This window comes from Triturus cristatus, chromosome 8 (assembly GCF_964204655.1).
Source record: "Triturus cristatus chromosome 8, aTriCri1.1, whole genome shotgun sequence".
Taxonomy (NCBI): Eukaryota; Metazoa; Chordata; class Amphibia; order Caudata; family Salamandridae; genus Triturus; species Triturus cristatus.
The window spans coordinates 1,413,051,159-1,413,071,480 of record NC_140591.1 but is presented as its reverse complement, the minus strand read 5'-3'; the positions used below and the strand labels follow the sequence as shown (position 1 = coordinate 1,413,071,480).

Sequence of the window (20,322 nt, the reverse complement as noted above, 5' to 3'; positions counted from 1 at the left end):
TAGCTTAGGGAGGGCTCTCCCCACACTTTCTTTCGTCGCCTTGCTGCGTGAACTTGCGTTGCTGAGGACTGATGCTGAGGACCTTATCCTGAAAAGACTTTTGAGAGACTGGTCCTGACCCGTTCTGACACTAGTTAGAATAGGTAACTATGAGAAATGATTTATTCTGATTTACTCTGACTAATTTTAGATAAAGCAATATAACTTTTAAACATGGTGTTGGTTGTTTCTTTCCTTGTCGTTTATTGAAGACTTATGATTATTGTTTATAGATTGTTTATATTATGTTAGGCAACCACTAAACTGGTCCTATCGCCTAGATACAGATGCAGGGTGCTTTAGGAGTTTTCTTCCCACAGGTTTGCTGCTGGTAGAGTATTGGAGCGTATGTTAGTGAAATGGGCCCTAGCGTATGATGAATGTATGTGCGTGTAACTGTAATATTACTCTATCTGTGGTAGTGGGCATATTTCTGATACCCTGATCTGTATCAATTTCTCTGGTAGCAGAGGATGGTTTAGATGGTTGTCTTGATCTGATAAGATAAGATTGCTTGTAAATTAGCTTATTGATTATTGATCTTTTTTGATGTTTTTGGTATATGTACTAATACTAAATGTTGGAGTCGTAATGTTGAGTTATATGTAGTGCTTCTGGAACTTGGAAGCTGGAAGCAGTTCCGTAGTAGGGCAGAGGAAGGTGTATATGCTGCTCTCGGGAAAGACGGGATTGTAAGGAATTACGTGTGACAATTGAAGTTGCGCGTTCACATTGTCTGGGTTCGGAATCAGTGACATTGTATGTTACTATTAGAAAATTTCTGGTATATAAGGAGTGTGTATCGTAGTGAAGGTTATCTGTGAAACTCTGGTTTTAAGTCCCAGGGATCCGTAAGGATTGCCGTTAAAGCTTATTGCGGGAGGAGTAGTAGGTATTCTCTGAGCTTGTTAGCAGAACTGGGCAGAGGTAGGCTGCTTAGTTGTTGTGAGTTATAATTCTGTACAGAGACAGGTTGTGCTGTTCTCGAGAAGCAGGATTCTGTGTGCATGTACTATATTTTTCTCGTATGAATGTGCGTGAATGCATATACATTTATTGATTGTAAGACTCTTTTGGATACGTCCTAGAGGAAACAGTTATGAGATGTATGTAAAATTGTTGACTCTTGAGAAATAGACACTTTTACTATTCTGTGGTTAGCGAAGCAGACAATGGAGATGTTTTTATGTTGTAACTAATAGTTTTGTAGAAATTTTGACACACGAAGTCTACTGAGAGTTTTTGTAAAGGAGGGGTAGACAAGTGACAGAGACAGGAGACACAGACTGCAGCGGTTACTGACGTCAGAAGGTTCGCGCACTGATTGGATAGTGATTCAGAATAGGGTTCGCGCTAGGATTGGTGCGTTAGTGTGAGTCGCGCAGGGATTGGAAGAGCTGCTTAGTGACGTAGACGCTCCAGGACTGGTGCGTTAACGAGAATTGAGTTTGACTTAAAAGTAGAGAGTTTAATAAGTATTAGCTAAGATGTATTATCAAGAAGAGAAAAAGAAAAAGACGTTCTTTGGAAAGGTTAAGAAGTGGTTTAGCAAGGATAAAGAGGTTAAGACAAGAGAGGGTGAGTTGCTACCTCCAGCGAAAACACCTGCATCTTTTATGGTTGCGAAATATGGATTACATACCTGTATATGGTTGCAGAATTGGGTTGGCTATACTAAAGAAGATGGTGTTCTAGCATTTCCAGAACATGGTTCATTTAATCTGGCCGTGTTGAGAAATTTACGGGAAAAGATGGCACATCTGGACCCGAAGCCGAGACCTACACAGTTCGAGGCTTTAGTGGAATGGGAAGAAGAAGTATTAAATCGAGAAAGACAGAGAACTGGAGGTCAGTACAGGTATATGTTTGGGAGGAGACATGATCGTGAGACACATCAGGATCGAATGAAAAGATGGCGAGATGCTACCATGTCAGATGGATTATATCCTATGAGAACAGTTGAAGCTTCGGCTCCTTCAGAAGAAAGGGTTTCTGAGACAGATAGGAGAAGATATGGAGAGTTTGAAGATGAGGTCTTGAATGATATGATGTACAAGAGACCACCTCCATATAGATCAGAATCGGAAGAGAGTACACCAGTTGTTTCTCCGATAAGAGATACAGTTGAGAAAGAAAAAATGACACCTGAATTAAGAAATAATAGTTCTTTCAGAGAGGAAAATGCCAGAAATGCCAGACAATTAGCAAAGACAACAACAGAACTGACTGAGAAAATTAGAGAGTTAACGATGAATATGGAAGCTGTTACAGTGCCTGTTACTATAGGTCCGGTAATTCCTATGTTTGACGGACAGAGAGCAAGTGAAAATGGGCTGGTAGTTCCATATATTGCAAATAATTCAGCTGGTCCTTCAGGAGATTCAGGTAAAAGAACAGGGAGAAATGACCTGAGACAAACAAGACATGACACAGGTAGTGAATTCATGAATGTTAGTGATTCTAGTAGTTTAGGGATGCCAATTTTAGAACCGCAGAAAAAAATAGTTTCAGCGAGAAAAACTGCGGAAATAACAGTTGATGACCTAAATGACTGGATGAAGGTTCTTCAGAAAAAGGATAAAGATTCACAAGTTGTTGATGTGGTTAAATTACGTATAGAATTAGAAGAGCTTGTGACAGGAACGGTTCTGACAGAAATCCTGAAAAGTCATCATGATGGTGAATTATTGTTCATGTGCAAGAGCATAACATGGAGGGCAAGAAATACACATGATAGACTGAGAGCGATAGCAAATGAGCAAGGAGTTGACATTGATAAAGTAAAGGCTTTACAGAAAACGTACAGGATGGATTTCACAGAGAAGGACATAGAGAATTTGAATAATTCTGGTAGAACAGGACAAATTAAAGAAATGGTGGCATTATTGCGTAGATGGGGTGATGTGGAAAAGTGGAAGGATAGGTGGTATAAGAAAAGGGATGAATGTGAAGATAGAACAACTTACTCAGCATTTCCAGTGAGAGAAAAAGAGAAACCAGTGGAGCAGTTTCCCATGAGAGAAATACCTGGAGGAGGATATGTACATGTTCCATGGACCAGACAGGATATTTTATCATTTACGAATGATTTCCCTCGATTGAGAGAACAGCCCGTCGAGTGGTATAGGCAGGTAGACAGGTTTGTGAAATTGTCAAAAGTGCTGTGGGTTGACCTGAATAGTCTGTTTGATATAATTGTTCCAGCAGACTTGTGGACAGAGTGTAAAATAGTTGTGAGTTGGCCTAGTGAGGAATATCCAAGAGATCCAAGAACAGGGGCACCAGATCCGGAAGTAATGAGGAAGTACGATCAGGTGATGGTATACCTGAAGAGTAAAGTTCCTCCAAAAGAGACAGACTGGGTTAAGATAGATCGAACACAACAGGAAGCAAAAGAATCAGTTCATGCTTTTTACGAAAGGCTGATACTGGCTTTTAAACAATTCAGTGGAGATGAACATCTGGGTGACAAAGATTTGAGTCATTTTGTAAACAGATTTGTATATGGTCTTAGACCTGAAATTAGTGAAAGAATTCGTGAACACACAGTGGATTGGCAGAGTAAGAAAGTAGATGAGATTCTGAGACATGCAAAATATTTCAGTGATGAAATTGAAGCAAAACAAAGAAAGCTGAAGGAAAAAGCAATGTGGGCACAAGTGAAAGTTGCAGAAAGACAGGAAGCACAGTTGGTGGAACAGGCAAATAATCCAGGAAATAATACAGGAAATAGACCAAGATTTGCAGGTAAAGGAAGAGGAAGTCTTGAGGAAGCAAAGAAAAAGTTCCCGTGTCACAACTGTGGCCAACTGGGACATTGGAGGTCGGAATGTCCTAATCCACCATTAAATGAGGGTAAATCCTTAAATCAACAGGTGCAGAATGAAGGGAATAACCAGCAGCAACAGCAACAACAGCAGAAAGTTGTGAGACAGCAGCAGAGTCAAGAGCCAAAACCACCTTTACCGCAGAATAGAGGGGTACAAAAGTACAGTCAGGATTCGGGATTCTACAATGATGAGCAGGTAAACAAACCAAGACGTACTAACAAGGTACAACAGTACTTGTTAAAGAGTGAAGGGAGTGAGTCTGAAGGTGATTATTGACGGTGCCGAGGAGAGGAAGAGGAGTGCATACTTGGTGCAACTCTAGAAATAGACCAGGCAGGACCATTTGTGGATGGGAAAATAAATGAAGAAGGTGTTACTTTTTTAGTAGACACAGGTGCGACAAGATCAACTGTCAGGTCAACAGATGTTAGAAATCTTCCTCTCTCGGATGAAGCAATCCAAGTAGTTGGTGTAGCCAATACACAAATCAGAACACGTCTTACTGAACCAGTGAAAGTACAGATAGGGAAATTTTCAGACATGCACAGATTTATTGTCTGTGACACAAGCCCAGTGAACCTGTTAGGTAGGGACTTATTATGCAAGATGAACTGCACAATTTTCTGTACACCAGATGGAATAGCTTTTGAGACACCAGATGATGATGTTTTCTACCGGATGACTTTAGAAAATAGAGAAAGTGAATTAATTGGTACATTTCCAGTGTTCAATCCGGAGGATTTGCCTCAAGTGCTGAGAGACACAGTGAAAAGAGCAGTTTGGGATTTTACAGGAGAGGATGTGGGATTGATGAATAATGTAGATCCAGTGAAAATTGCAGTGAAAGAGGGAATTGCATATCCTAACATTCCTCAGTACAAAATGACACCAGAGATAATTGAAGGGATAACTCCTATAATTGAGAAAATGATTCAGCAAGGAGTCCTAAGAGAACTATTGAGTAGCCCGTGTAATTCACCGATAATGGGACTGAAAAAGCCTAATGGCAAGTTCAGGATCGTGCAGGACCTGAGAAAGGTTAATCAGATTGTGGTGGCATGTTGTCCTATCGTGCCGAATCCATCGGTGATTCTGTATCAAATTCCACATGACGCTGAGTGGTATACAGTGATTGATTTGTGTCATGCATTCTTTTCAATTCCATTGCATCATGACAGCCAGCCGATTTTTGCATTTAGGTTTGGCCAGCGTATTTTAGCATGGTGTCGTATCCCACAGGGGTATACGGAGAGTCCTTCGATATTCAATCAGTTATTGAAAAGATCGTTGGAAGGTCTGATCATGCCTGAAAGCTCAGTGCTAGTACAATACATTGATGACCTACTGGTGGCATCAAAGACACGTGAAGCTTGTGAAGTGGATACCATAGCTTTACTGAATCATCTGGCAGATGGAGGGTTAAAGGTATCCCCAGCCAAATTGCAGTTTTGTAAGAAAGAGGTGCATTATCTTGGACATAATATTGAGAAAGGTCTGAGAAAAGTGACTACTGACAGGATCAAAATAATCAGAGAAATGAAAGCTCCAAAAACCCAGAGAGAAGTGAGAATGTTCCTGGGTATGGTGGGATATTGTCGTCAGTGGATAATTAATTTTTCCCTGATAGCAAAGCCATTGATTAAATTGACAAAAAGTGACATGACAGATCCATTGGATCTAGATGCAGAACAATTGGCAGCATTTGAAGAGCTCAAAACAAAAATGTGTGAAGCTCCAGCTCTGGGTATGCCAGACTATGAAAAAGAGTTTGAACTGTACTGCAGTGAGAGAAATGGATGTGCACTTTCAGTGTTAATCCAGAAACATGGACAATTGAGAAGGCCTATTGCGTACTTCTCATCGACACTTGACCCTGTAGCTGTGGGTTTACCAGGTTGTCTAAAATCTGTGGCTGCAACATGCAGAAGCCTGGAACAGAGTGAGGGGATCATAATGGGGTATCCTGTAAGGGTATTCGTACCTCACAATGTGGCAATTCTTTTGACAAGAAGCAGAACTCAGCATATGTCAAATAGTCGGTTGACTAAGTATGAGAAAGTGATTTTGGGAGCATCAAATGTGACTCTTGAAAGATGTACGAATGTGAATCCAGCGACACTTTTGCCGGATATTGAGAATGTGGGTATAAAGATGGAAGATGATCATGATTGTTTGGATGTGCTTGAGTACTGTACGAAACCAAGACCAGATATCAAGGATGTTCCCTTGCCTGAGAATGATCATGTGCTGTTTGTGGATGGATCATGCCTGAGAAATGATAATGGTGTGCTTTGTGCAGCATATGCAGTGTGCAAAGTTTCAGAGGTTATGGAAGCATCACCATTGAAAGGAGTAAAATCTGCGCAAGTTGCTGAATTAGTGGCATTGACAAGAGCTTGTGAGATTGGGAAAAATTTGAGAACAACTGTGTTGACTGATAGTCAGTATGGGTTTGGAGTGGTGCATGATTTTGGCCAACTGTGGCTACAAAGAGGTTTCTTGACATCGGGTGGAACTCCGATAAAGAATGCTGAGCTGATTGGAAAATTGCTTGAGGCGATACAGCTGCCTAAGAAGTTAGCAGTTGTAAAATGTGCAGCACATGTTTCAGGAGAGGATTTTATCACTGTTGGCAATAGATATGCTAACGATGTGGCACAGTATTGTGCGAAACTAAACCAATCAATTAACAGGGAAAGAGAAAAAAAGGAAATGTCTTTCCCTTCTGTGATGTTTACTAATGTCCTAGAAACGTGGGATGAAGTGAAACAGTTACAAGATGAGGCAGAAGAAGAGAAACGAGATTGGGTTAAGGCAGGATGTGCTCCAAGAGAAACAGACCATGTTTGGGTCTACAGAGATGGCAGACCAGTGATGCAAAACTCAATTTTGTCGTCAATGGCAAGGATGTATCATGGTCAGGGACATCTGGGGAGGGACGCGATGATTAGGTCCTTTAAACAGACCTGGTATAATGTAAAGTTTAGGACAATTGCGGAAAGCATCTGTCAAAGGTGTTTAATTTGTCAGCAGTTTAATACCGGGAAAAAGACAGTGGTGAGTTTAGGGACAATTGGCAGAGAAGGAGGTCCTTTCACAAGAATGCAAATTGATTTCATTGAAATGCCCCAAGTGAACAGACTGAGGTATGTCCTAGTGGTAGTCTGTTTGTTTTCAAGGTGGGTGGAAGCTTACCCGACAAGGAGGAATGATGGATTAACAGTGGCAAAATTACTGTTGAGGGAGTTGATTCCTAGGTTTGGGTTTCCAGTTACAGTTGAATCTGACAGAGGTAGACACTTTCAAAATGAACTCATTAGTTTGATTTGTGAAGCATTAAAAATACAGCAGAAGCTACATTGTGCATACCGACCAGAGGCTTCTGGTGTGGTTGAGCAGATTAATGGCACAATCAAAAACAGAATTGGAAAAATGTGCTTAGCCACTGGCATGAAATGGCCAGATGTTCTGCCTCTAGTCTTGATGACTATGAGATCTACTCCAGACAGAACTACAGGATTGAGTCCGCATGAAATCATTATGGGACGTGCAATGCGCCATGCATTCGTGCCTGTGAATAAGTTGATGACAATAACTGATGACATGATTTTGGATTACTGTAAAGGCCTGGCTGACGCAGTTCATTCTGTGTTTCACCAGGTTGGAGAAGAAGCTACCACACTTGAGAAGAAGCAAGCCCATGATCTAAGTCCAGGAGACTGGGTGAGGATTAAGGTGCACAGAAGAAGAAATTGCTTGATTCCAAGGTGGGGAAGGCCGAGACAAGTTATTCTGACTACAACGACTGCAGTAAAGTGTGCTGGAGTAAGACACTGGGTACATGCAAGTCATACTCTGAGAATTCCAAGTCCGAGAGAGGGGACTGGTGAAGAGTATTATGAAGAGTCAGATTCCAGTGATGGTGAAGATCCTGAAGATACAGAATCAGTGAGAAAAGAAGCAGAGAAAGCTTCAAGAGATTCACTGCGAGTATCAGAAGGGAGATCAGATTCTGATTCTGTGAAAGAGCCTGAAGTTTCGAGTAGCAGTGGAGGAAAAAGAAAAGAAAAGAGAAAACACATTGAGAATACTCCTGAATCAGAAGAGGAGGAGATTGAAGAGCCACTTGAGATTATTCTTGAAGAAACAGGGTCAGAAGAAGATAGAGAGGGACAGATTGCGGAAGACCCCCGAGGAGGTGTAGGGAACATTGATGAGGAGCTAGGTAAAGGGACAAATAGACAGCAAGAAGATTGCGTGTCGGAGACCCGAGGAGAGACAGAAATAGGGAAGTCTCAAATAGTGGTGAAGGAATCTGTGAAAGAAAAGAAAACTGCTAAGAAACGAAAGCAAAAGGCAATTGAAACAGAATCGGATGATGAGAATGAACAAACAGAAGGTCGAGTTCTGAGAAAGAGAACTTCGATTGGAGAAAGGAGTGTTAAAGAAAAGCTGAAAAAGGTTGTGAAAGGAGATCGTTGGCCTAACAACAGAGTGAAAAGACTGAGATACAGGATAATAAGAGCAAATACATCGGGAGCTGAACAAGTGAATGAGGTATCCAGTCAAACTTCAAAGGCTGAAGAAGAAGAATCAAGAAGAACAAAAGAACCAGTAGAAATAAAAAGAGTTAAAAGACCCAACCAAAAGTACAGATCACCGGAATGGTCTTATGTGACACTGTCTGAAGAAGGAAAAGAAGAAACAGTGACTCAAGATAATCCGGAAGTGGTCTTGAGAGAAGTGGTTGAGGAAAATACTGGTGAAATTCTGAAAGTACTCTTGACTGACATCAGAGAAGAGTCAGATACTGAGGATTCTGACGTTGGAGATCTGATACAATTTGATGTTGAAGAAATTGGAGTGAAAAATGATGAGTATCCAAACTGAGTAAAAGAAGGATTCACTTGGACTAAGTGAACAGAAGGATCTTTGAAGAAGCTGAAGAGTTTGGAACAAACGTTGGAGATTTGAAAAGTTCTAATTACAGTAGTGGAGTAGTAGAAATTAAAACAGAATGGCTAACATAGAGAATAATCAAAATAGATGTGCCTTCTTTAGAAGGTGGTGCAAGATGTGCTGCTGTTGTACTGGAATATTAATGCTTCTATGGGGCGTTTTAGTTTTATTAGTTACTTTTAAGGTTGAATTTGGGATGGATACAGAAAATATGACTAATATAGAGAAGAATTCACAAAAAGTAGTTCCAATTAGAAATAATTACATACACAAAGATAGGTCAATTAACAATTTTTCTAGTAATGCTTTTTCTAAACTGTTATATGAATATGTGAAGACAATGGAAGTAAGGGATTGCTATGTCTGCATGCAGTTACCTGCATCCGTTTCAGAGGGTGTTACTTATCACCATTTACCAGCTACATATGGTATTTCTTGTAGTATTTTAAGTAGTGTTTTTTATTTGTTAGGGAAAATAGATTATAAGATGTCTAACAGAGATAGTATTTTTGGGCATTTGCCAATGAACAAAGAACTGAATCCAGCTAAAGAAGCTAACACTTTTGGTGAGATTTTTATTGAAGAAAAAGGACTAACATTAGATTACATTTTTAAGAATAATTTAACTTGCAGTTTGAAAGAAGAGGAGAAAGCTTTCCTGGATATGGTAGAGGAAAGGAGAGTGAACATGCATGAGAAAGGGGGAAAATATGAAGTGAGTGAGACTATTTGGGACATTGAGATGGGAAAAGAGTTGAGAAATGGGGCTAGTCCAACTTTGGCTCTAGATGCACCGCAGAAGGGTAAACTATGCATTACCAGAAGGAGATCCCAATATGATACGTATTTTGTGGGGACTAGTGAGTGCCATGATACATACTTCGTTGCGACTGGTTGGGGTTTCAGAGGTGGAGAAGATACTATTTTTCCAGGAGTGTACTATGTGTGTGGGAACAAGGCTTATTACAAGTTGCCTGACCATTGGTATGGCACATGTTATGTGGGTTTGGTTTTTCCTAAGATTTTTCATACAGATAAAATAAGTGATGTAGAAGATATTAACCTATTAAAACGTTTTAAGAGAGAAACTTGGTCTGAAATTGTGGGTGATATTTTTGGGGTTTTGATTCCAGCAGTGGGAATTTCTTTAAATGCTTATGGAATTCGGAAATTGTCCACAGTGGTTGATCGTTTATCGACAAATACCGCAGGAGGATTTCTTTTGGTAAATACGGAATTAAGTGCCGTACGTGCCATGTCTATGCAAAATCGACTTGCCCTTGATATTCTTTTGGCTAAGGAGGGTGGAGTTTGTGGAATTTTGAAAGTTCAACATTGTTGCACTTACATTCCTGATGAAAGTAGAGACCTGAAGGTCTATATCAAAAATATTACTGATTTGCATGAAGATTTAGTACCACTTGAAACTGGGAGTTTATGGACTAAACTAGCTAATAAGATGATAGCTGTTAAGGATTTTATTGCAAAAATAGGTAGTACTATTATAGGTAGAATATTGTTTCCCTTGTCTTGTATGATTGTTGCTTTGCTGATACTGAGATTAGTGTGTGTGTGTTGTAAAAACAGGAGAGGGAAAGAGAAATTGAAAAATGAAAAGAAAAATAATTATTCAAAATATTCGAAAAGAGAACCAGAAGAGATTGAACTAGAAGAATTGAGGGAGAGTGTTTATTTAGAGACTAAGAGAGATGATGAAAGAGTGACTGGTGTTTAATGTTGTGTAAGGGGAAAAGACATTTCTGATTTCTCCTAAAATGGGACTAAATTTTCACTAATTTTTTTTTGGGTTTATTTGGTGATAAAATCACCAAAGGGGGGATTGCTGGAGCAGAGTTTTCTGTTAGAAAATTCTGGGGCTTTTGAAGCTCTGGCATGTCTATGCGTTTTATTAATTTATTAATAATTAACAACTAATTATTTGTCTTGTGCAAGTGCGTTCTATTAATCAACCTGTTTGTCCTAACACAAGAGAAGGTTACACGAGGGTTAGCATGCGTGTGCTGTTTTTGTATTTACAATAACGTGCAAGTTTTCATGTTTAAACGTTGCTGTGTGCTATTTATTTTGAGCACAAAACGCTGTCTGAATTAATGCTCTATATGTCGCAAAGCTAGATAAATGCATACACATAAGGGTGTTAGTGGGGTTAACACTGTTTAATCATTATGATGTAGTAATCTTTATTTTGTCTCTTTAATTAAAGATGGTCTATTGTGGCCTATGGAGGCCTTTGTGAAATGACTGAGAATGATTTGAAGCCTGGCTGAGCTGTGGTGCAGGCGAAATCTGTGATGTGACAAGGGAGACCCCTGCTGGAATTCGGTTACAGACAACTGACCGTAGTCCTTATATGGAAATTTCCGGGAGGACATCAGCAAGTTTGGAGGATCTCCAAAAGAAATGATTTGTCCTTGGTAAACAAAGAGCCTCAGAAAGAACGCTGTGCTAAAGCCGGTTTGCCGAGGGAAATGAACTTTAATAGTTTCTAATCTTTGGTTCCTGTTCCGAGGCTTGCGTATTATGACTTTTCCTAAGCAGAGATTTCAAGATGTTGCAAAGTTACATCCCTTCCTTCTCGTTCCGCTCAGTGCTACAATTTTACTTGAATTCATGTGGGTTTTCATTGTATTTTGCATTATAAAATGTTAGCTTAGGGAGGGCTCTCCCCACACTTTCTTTCGTCGCCTTGCTGCGTGAACTTGCGTTGCTGAGGACTGATGCTGAGGACCTTATCCTGAAAAGACTTTTGAGAGACTGGTCCTGACCTGTTCTGACACTAGTTAGAATAGGTAACTATGAGAAATGATTTATTCTGATTTACTCTGACTAATTTTAGATAAAGCAATATAACTTTTAAACATGGTGTTGGTTGTTTCTTTCCTTGTCGTTTATTGAAGACTTATGATTATTGTTTATAGATTGTTTATATTATGTTAGGCAACCACTAAACTGGTCCTATCGCCTAGATACAGATGCAGGGTGCTTTAGGAGTTTTCTTCCCACAGGTTTGCTGCTGGTAGAGTATTGGAGCGTATGTTAGTGAAATGGGCCCTAGCGTATGATGAATGTATGTGCGTGTAACTGTAATATTACTCTATCTGTGGTAGTGGGCATATTTCTGATACCCTGATCTGTATCAGTAGAAACCTGAAATCCTCCAAACAAACAGAAAACCAGTGACAGTTTAGAATTACAGGTGTGCCCATGATTTAAACAGTATAGTTTGTATAGTGCTTGCTCTACTTCAAAAGGTGAAGAAGGTCTTTCTCCGAATCAAACCTGTGTCTTACAGGTGACACGTGGTCACAGCAATGAGTACCCATCTCACTGAGCCATCTTTCAGGTTACTGTAACATTTTTAATAGCACATTTTCATCACGGTTAAAATAATGGATATTGTGTCCAGCAGGTGGTTCATAACCTTTTGGTTACTTCAGACACAACTGAATCACACCTGGAAGCCATTTCTACAATTTGTACCTCACCAATAACACACAACCAAGTACAAACTCTATAAACTCAGCACATCTAGCTTCCTCTGCAACCGCATGTTTAAATATGTGAGCCACTACACTCCGGTGAATTCACAAATCACTTGGTAATCATGTGAAATTAGAATTCTCAGCAGAAATGGTGGGAGAGTAGTAGTAATTGTATGAACATTAGCCTCGGACAGACAAAAGGCAGCAATCGGGCTCGGCATGAACAAAGCTGGAGACCATTCAGGGCCTTTGTCTCAAAAGAGGACAAACATAGTAGTTGTACGAGGGCTGAAAGACCAAGTTCTCATTACGCCACAGTGCATACTGCCTACTGGGAAGTGCCTGTGGAAGTATTTCAGCTCTGTTGAAAAGTGCAGGCAGGACCCTTTCCAGTACAAGAAATGTAAATACTTGGAGTCTGCAAGTGCCTGTCCTAATAAAGCAGTGGACAGTAGAACCTGCAACCTAAAATGATGTCATGTGCCCAGATTAGGCCCGGTAGGCAATAGTGCCTTTACATGTACACGGCCTTTTCCTAAAGTTGCCTTCACGTTGTTACATCGACTTTTGATACACTGTTGTATTCATGACACTTGGATTAGTTTCCAAGAAACACCGATCCTGCGGACACAAAGAACTTCATGAGAACATTACCATACTGACTTGGTATTATGTGTAAGGCCGTCACGTGTTTGATACAAATGTGTCTTATTACTCCCATATGGCAACGCAGCTATCTGTGGAATACAAACAATATGCATCCTGATCACAATCACAGCCTGAGACAAGGAGGCTCCTATCTATATATATCCTTCAGTTTCCAAATACAATCCGAAGAGACGCTTCTGCAGACTTAGAGGGACCCTTGCATGCTGAAGCTTTCGCCTAGCAGCTGACCGACACCTCAGTTAGGGGCGTCCAGTTTGTGACTACGACGAGGTCCCTCACTCTTACCCACTAGGTAACAGGGGTTTGATCATCCAGAAGAGGGTTTCTTGGCAGACCATTCCCTCACACCGTGGACACGTAGGTTAGGGTTTGCATCGTAGGAGTACGCTAGACTGTTATATTACTATACATGCATGTACATATAGGTTGTCTCAACAAAATGTTTTGACACTCGTTATAGCTCCTGTCTGCTAGTCATTGCAGCACATTTTTTTTTTTTTTTTTAAAACACAAGAATCACGAAGGTTCAATAAATATTGAAAAAAGTCCCTTTGTGTACTCTTTGTATATTTCTCTGAGCAGAGAGAGAGTGAAAAGTTCTAGGTCTGTCACCACGGTTTTTGAGGGAACAGAGTTGTCATGCTCAGTAGTTGCCAGAACTGTTCGCTCCCTGTCCAGGTTTAGGGGGGCTAATGGTGGCACTGCAAGCTAGCTGATCCAAGGGACAACATATCTAGCGGTGGTGCATTGAATCGGTCTGGCACCACCTTAGGTTTATGTTGTGCGCAAACGTGCAGTTCCTACTGATTTGTGGAAACTACATGACAATATCCTTTTGGGCAGTCTGCGCATACATGCATAGATTACTCAGTGGTTGGAACACTGGCCCCCTATGTGAGCAGATGTGTTTTATTTACTAGAAAATCATACATATTTATTCCCATTCCATTTAAGTATAATGCCATCAAAAATTCCTTTAAAGCCAGACTAATGCCACTTCCAAAGCTTGTTTAAACGTCAGAGCTAAATTCATAGATTTAAGAAAACGTACCTTGCTCGCAAGGAGGAAGCTGAAAAACCCTACAGAAAAAGAAACTAACAGAGAGAGCCAAATGGCCACAAGATAGAGGAAGCTCAGTATCGTAAGAAATATACCAGCCTGTAGTGAAAGCAAAGTGCCAGCAATACTAAGCAAAAGAGTTCACACTCTGCATCTCAAGAGTCACAAATCAAAAACTGCAGAAAATCCGACTGGAGGTCATGATGCCATCTGTGACAGAGTGCCCACACTGCACAAGTAGTAAACTCCATGAATAAGTTCCAATAATGGTAACCTTGTATCGCCTTTGGTAGCTTGGACTGAGCAGCACAGCGGTTATCAGAGAAAAAGAGTGAGGAATTGTATGTAAAACTGACCAATTAAATAGAAGTAAAGCAATGTAAAGTGTGGGTGATTTTCAATATGGGGAATATTTTATAAGCAAAATAAAACAGGCATTGGCAAGGCCAACTGGTCTCACCTTAGTGTCCTATTGGTTTTGCCAATGGTTTTTAGTCACACTGCTTAGCTGATAAAGGCTTTTTATTTTAACTTTAGACACCTGCCGAGTCATTTTGCATGCCTGGTGCGTGCCTACAATATCCCCTGCTCAGAGTTAGATCAGTAACTATATGGCAAGTAAAAAAAATATACACATTTTTATTTAAACACATGCAGACGACGGAGCGGAAGCAACACTGGGGAGGAGGGGACTGCAAAGTAAGGAGAGGATTTGGGGGGGTAACAGCAAATATAAGTGTTGGAGGGTGGGTAGAGAACGGCAACGCAACATAGGGGTGTTTAAACAGACAAACGACACAGCGGCCTGTAAAAGAGAAACCTGAAAGTCTGAGATGGTACCCCAAGAGGTTACAGGTGTGAGCAGCTCTATACACTGCCAAATGTCAGAGCAAGCAGGCCACACCATCCCTACTTCCTTATCTTCTGACTATTCTGTGCAATCAAAGTAAGGACTGAAAAACCAGCACATTGTATCAATTTATATAATAACTTATTAATTAAATTCGAACATCATTTTTGATTTCTCAAAAAGTGATGTAATCAGAATCGCTGCATCCAACTTGCTGTAAGCAAGGAAAGTAAATGGTGAAATGTCAATATCAATGGCCACCACCAGCCACGCTCTAGGAATAAGCGTCGAAATTAGTGATCAAGAGAAGTTGTAGCTCACAGGCCGGTCTCCCAACTGCATGCTGTTCTGTGCAATCCATGATATTCTTTTAAGTATTGAGAAACCGTCCTGATGCATAACTTTATAATAGAGATCGTCTTTAATATATTAAATCTGCCAATGTCAGCCTGGTTTCCTAATATGAACCTACCAAACGAAGACCGCACACACAGCGAGGGAACAGGTGTTTAAATAGATAACATGATAGAGGTGTTCGGAGGTACTCATTCTACAATAGAGATCTAAAAAGCAAACCAAGGACTGGCAAAGCCAATAGGTCCAGCCTGCACTGGGATACTACAAAAACATAAAAGACAGTAAGCAGAAGAGGGAAAAATGATTGGCTTCTGTATATAATTGATATAAGAAAATAAGTATTTTATATGTCTGGACTCAGATAAGATTTGGGATGGAACATAGCCCCTCATGCATTGCAGCGAAAGCACGCTATAGGATGCAGAATGAAACACTATATGCCAATAGTATAAGGTGAGAGAGAACACTCCACAGGGTGAAACCAACGTCGACTCTAAGTATATTTAAAGAATCGATAATAACCGGTAATAGAGAGTTGAGCTGGCAGGCCAGACCTAGAAACAGACCACCTAGGGCGCTTTCCTTTCTCACACAATGTGCTGCAGGAAAAATCAACAGGTGGTGTGTACCATTTCAAGGAACAGACCAATGCATCACTACAAGTGATATACCATATACAGACAGGATGCCTATTTTTGCCAATATCAATCACTTTTTATTAACCTTTAATTAACCCCAGAACAGCCATTTTTGGGGCCAAGTACAACATAATTCACTCTACCCCAGAAGCAAATACCCTGTTATACTTATGCAGCATACACCCTGCTCCCAATTCCAGCACAGGCCTCCATTTATGCTGCAAGACACCTCTCACACCAACCTAGAGCTTGTGTTCCACACCCCTGCCTACAGCCAGTCTTAAAGTTCTGACCATGCAACAGATGCAAGCACATCCATTCCTGCAGTAGTTACCCTATATGCCTTCATGAAGCAGTTTATCCAAAAATCCTCCAGTAATTTAGAACCCTACTCAAATCCCAAATCATGATACAATAGATGCTTTACTCTCCTCCTATAGCACATTTCTCAAATCCCTCCTTCAGTAGGCCACCAGTGCCCTTATACATACACCTCCTGAAGCAAGTGCCCCGCTTTCAGCAGCTCCCCACCCGCAGCAATTGCCCGCACTCAAGGGGCGGCCGGCATGACTCGCAGGGGTGGGAGGGGGGTCAACGAGGGATGGGGGGGTGGGAAGAGCGGGGTTTAGAAATTAAAAAAAATAAAAAAAAACACACAGCCTACCTCGAGGAAGGGTCCTGCATCTCTGTGCACCTGCTCTTCTGCGTCCGCTTCCACTAACAGGAAACAGGCAGCCAGGCTACCTCCCCTGAGCCAATCACAATGCTGCAGCGCAGCGTTGTGATTGGTCTGAGTGCCGTGACACGACGCTCAGCCAGGGGTTGTAGGGGTGGGTATGTTCTCCATGTAGGCTGTAATGCAGCCTACATGGAGAACAGGCAAGGGCGCATGACTGCTTTGGGCGGCCCAAGAGGGCCGAGCAAACAGTCACTGGGCAATTGAGTGGCAAACCACTCCGCCCCTGCCCTGCTCCGTGTGCAGAGCAGCCCCACCCACCCTCCCGCAAAGGAAACATAACATGATAATAACTGAACGATATTAGGTTAGGTTTCCTCTTCTCTACTGCTTGAGAGCAGGGGGGCGATGCTCCTCCACCATAGCGGAGGAGCCGCTAACCGCAGCTCTCTACCTGCAAGTGCCCCGCTTACCGCAGCTCCCCGCCTGCAGCAAGTGCCCCGCTTGCAGCCGCTCTTCGCCTGCAGCAAGTGCCCCACTTACAGCCGCTCTTCGCCTGCAGCAAGTGCCCCACTTACAGCCGCTCTTCGCCTGCAGCAAGTGCCCGCTTACAGCAGCTCTCTGCCTGCAGCAAGTGCCCCGCTTACAACAGCTCTCCCCCGGCAGCAAGTGCCCCGCCTGCAACAAGTGCCCCGCTTACAGCAGCACTCCGCCTGAAGCAGCAAGTGCCCCGCTTACAGCAGCACTCCGCCTGCAGCAGCAAGTGCCCCGCTTACAGCAGCACTCCGCCTGCAGCAGCAAGTGCCCCGCTTACAGCAGCACTCCGCCCCGCTTACAGCAGCACTCCGCCTGCAGCAGCAAGTGCCCCGCTTACAGCAGCACTCCGCCTGCAGCAGCAAGTGCCCCGCTTACAGCAGCACTCCGCCTGCAGCAGCAAGTGCCCTGCTTACAGCCGCTCTCCGCCTGCAGCAAGTGCCCTGCTTACAGCCGGTCTCCGCCTGCAGCAAGTGCCACGCTTACAGCCGCTCTCCGCCTGCAGCAAGTGCCCCGCTTACAGCCGCCCTCCGCCTGCAGCAAGTGCCCCGCTTACAGCCGCTCTCCGCCTGCAGCAAGTGCCCCGCTTACAGCCGCTCTCCGCCTGCAGCAAGTGCCCCGCTTACAGCAACACTCCACCTGCAGCAAGTGCCCCGCTTATAGCAGCTCCTCACCTGCAGCAAGTGCCCCGCTTACAGCAGCTCTCCACCTGCAGCAAGTGCCCCGCTTACAGCAGCTCTCCACCTACAGTAAGCTTCAGAGGAGAGGAGCTTACAGCTCCTCTCCTCCTGCAGCAAGTACTGCGTTCCAGCTCTTCTCTTTCAGCAAGTACCCCGTTTCAGCTCCTCGCCTCGTGCAACAAGTGGCCCCCTTCCAGCTCCCCTCCTGCAGCATGTGCCATCCTTTCAACTCCACCTGCAGCAGGTGCCTCCCTCCAACTGTTCTCCTACAGCATGTGATCCTGTGAACGTCCTGCAGCAGGCTACCAGGGTCCAGCTCTACGTCTGCAGTAGGTACACTCTTCCAAATCATCCTTCACCTCTCCTCCTACAGAAGGTGCCACACTTCCGCCTATCATTCTGCCACAGATGTCACCTTCCAACTCTCCTCCCGCAGAAGGTACCATCTTCTACTCATCCTGCAGCGGGTGCCTTCTCCTACTCTTCTCCTGTGGCAGGTACACCCGTCTATTCTCCTCCTGCAACAGGTATCCCCTTTTGCAGCCGATACCCCTCCAACTATCCTCCTGCATGAAGTGTCCCCTCCTGCATCTGGTACCCCCCTTCACTTTCAGTCTGACCACCACAGCCTAACTCTTGATCTGCAGTAGGTACCCTCTACCCACTCTCCAACTATTCAATTGCAGAAGATGCAAAGCTTACACCCCTCCAGTGGCAGCAGGTGCCAGCCTTCCAAATCTCCTGCAGCAGGCCATGGTGCCCCAACTCTCCTCTTGCTGAATGAGTCGTTCCAAACGTTGGTTCTGCAGTAGGTGCCAGGCAAAACTCTCTCCTTGCACCAGGTGTCCCATCTCCATGTAGCTGTGGACCTTGCTCCCTTCTTGCAGAGACAGGCCACCATGTTTTCAATGCCCACCTACATCCTATTTCAAAAAGGCCCAATTCTTCCAGCAGCAGATATCCCCACTTTCTGAATAAAGTTACTCTCACCCCCTTCTGCAGCTGATGCCCTCTTGCACAGTCACCCCACTTTCTCCATTAAGCTACATAACCGCTCCTGGAACTTTAGCCTTCGTGTCCTGCCACCCCTCCATATTAATTTGCCCCAGCAACATGATACTTAAAAATAACTTTATACAACATCCCCTGCATTCGTTTCTAACATGGCTTTTCTGTCTTTGTTTACTTTTAATTATCGGTCGGAGATCATTAAGGCAGCTCTAGAATTCCTTTTAAAGTGTGTGATTCTTATTTTCTCTTTGAAGTATGTACCTAAAAGGGGGCAACGGCTTTTGTCATTTATGCTATTTTTTTTTTTTACTGGATTTTTACATGCCCGCGTTAACAAAAACACACACACTCGTCTCCGTCTAAAAACGTGGTTAGTTTGTAAACTTTTGTGTTTTAAGTACCCACAACAATCTGCACTCCTCTCTCTTTCCGTTGCCTCTTAAGCTCCTCTCGTGTCCTGCGTCTAATAAAGTATTTGAACAAGCTATTCCAATGCGATTGTTGGGAAATCTGAGGTTTACATCCCCTCATTCTTACGGATTAATTTACGCCCCTGCCCCTCGTGCACAAGCCCCACGCAGGTGTCCTACTCACTCACCTAGACTGGAGCAGTCGATGTTTCGGTCCGGAGTCTTTCCTGCCCCCTTGTACACACTGAAGAGCCAGGAGCCCTGTAGGTCCTGGAAGCTGCAGTTCGCCGGGGTGTCGGCCAGCGAGAGCCCCGGGACAGAGAGGAGCAGCAGCGGCAGGAGGCAGTGCAGCGCCATGCCGGTGCAGTGCGTTACCCGCAGAGAGTCTGACCTGACCGTCGCTGAATAGGCGTCAAGGAAATGACTTGGCTGCAACTGCGGGTCCCAAGTTTTAGACGAGATAAAGTTTTTTAATTCCGGAAGGTCACATGACCCACTTCGCTAAAGTCAGGCGATGCGGTCACATGCCGAAAATGAGTGTTCTTGGACACGCATGCGCTCTCGCGCCTTCCGCAATCCTGCTGTCAGCTAGGGTGACCAACTGTCCGTACTTGACACGGACTGTCCGTATATTAGCCCTGTTGTCCGTGACTCTTGTTTATACGAACGACATTTGTCCGTAATTTTAGCCTTTTTGTTAAAAGAGAAAGGTGCTGCAGCGTAAAAGGGGAGGGAGCCTCCTGTGAGGCCAAAAGCCAGGGAGGGGGCAGGTTGCCTAACTGCCATCTTGGCGTGGTGCCTGCTGCCTGAAAAAAATGTAAATGTGCACAATTGGTTAATTTACAAATGTAAAGGCTACTGGGAATCCTGCATTCCTGTCATGTCCATTTGTTATTTACACTGACAGTGCGTAATTTTGGACTTTGTCCGTAATGTCTTCAACTCTTGCAGCTTGTCCGTATTTGTTGCACAATGCAGGGTGACAGCCAATGCTGTTGCTGGATTTCACCCTCAAACGGCCTCAGGACTGTGGGCACAGCCTCTAACGTTACCTAAATTGGCTTCTGTGTAATGACAGCCAATTCTAGGGCTTTTAACCCCTCTCC

General features: G+C 43.2%; 1 protein-coding gene across 1 annotated transcript in view; it reads right to left on the bottom strand.

Annotated features, from left to right (window-relative positions):
- The window catches only part of CTSC (cathepsin C), a 127,342-nt gene extending 107,571 nt beyond the window's left edge, over window positions 1-19,771 (bottom strand). Inside the window, exon 1 of the mRNA XM_085623146.1 lies at window positions 19,405-19,771. Coding sequence (XP_085479272.1) covers window positions 19,405-19,573 — 169 coding nt within the window. The 5' untranslated portion in view covers window positions 19,574-19,771. The remainder of the gene's footprint in view (window positions 1-19,404) is intronic.
- Between the last annotated feature and the right edge of the window lie 551 nt (window positions 19,772-20,322).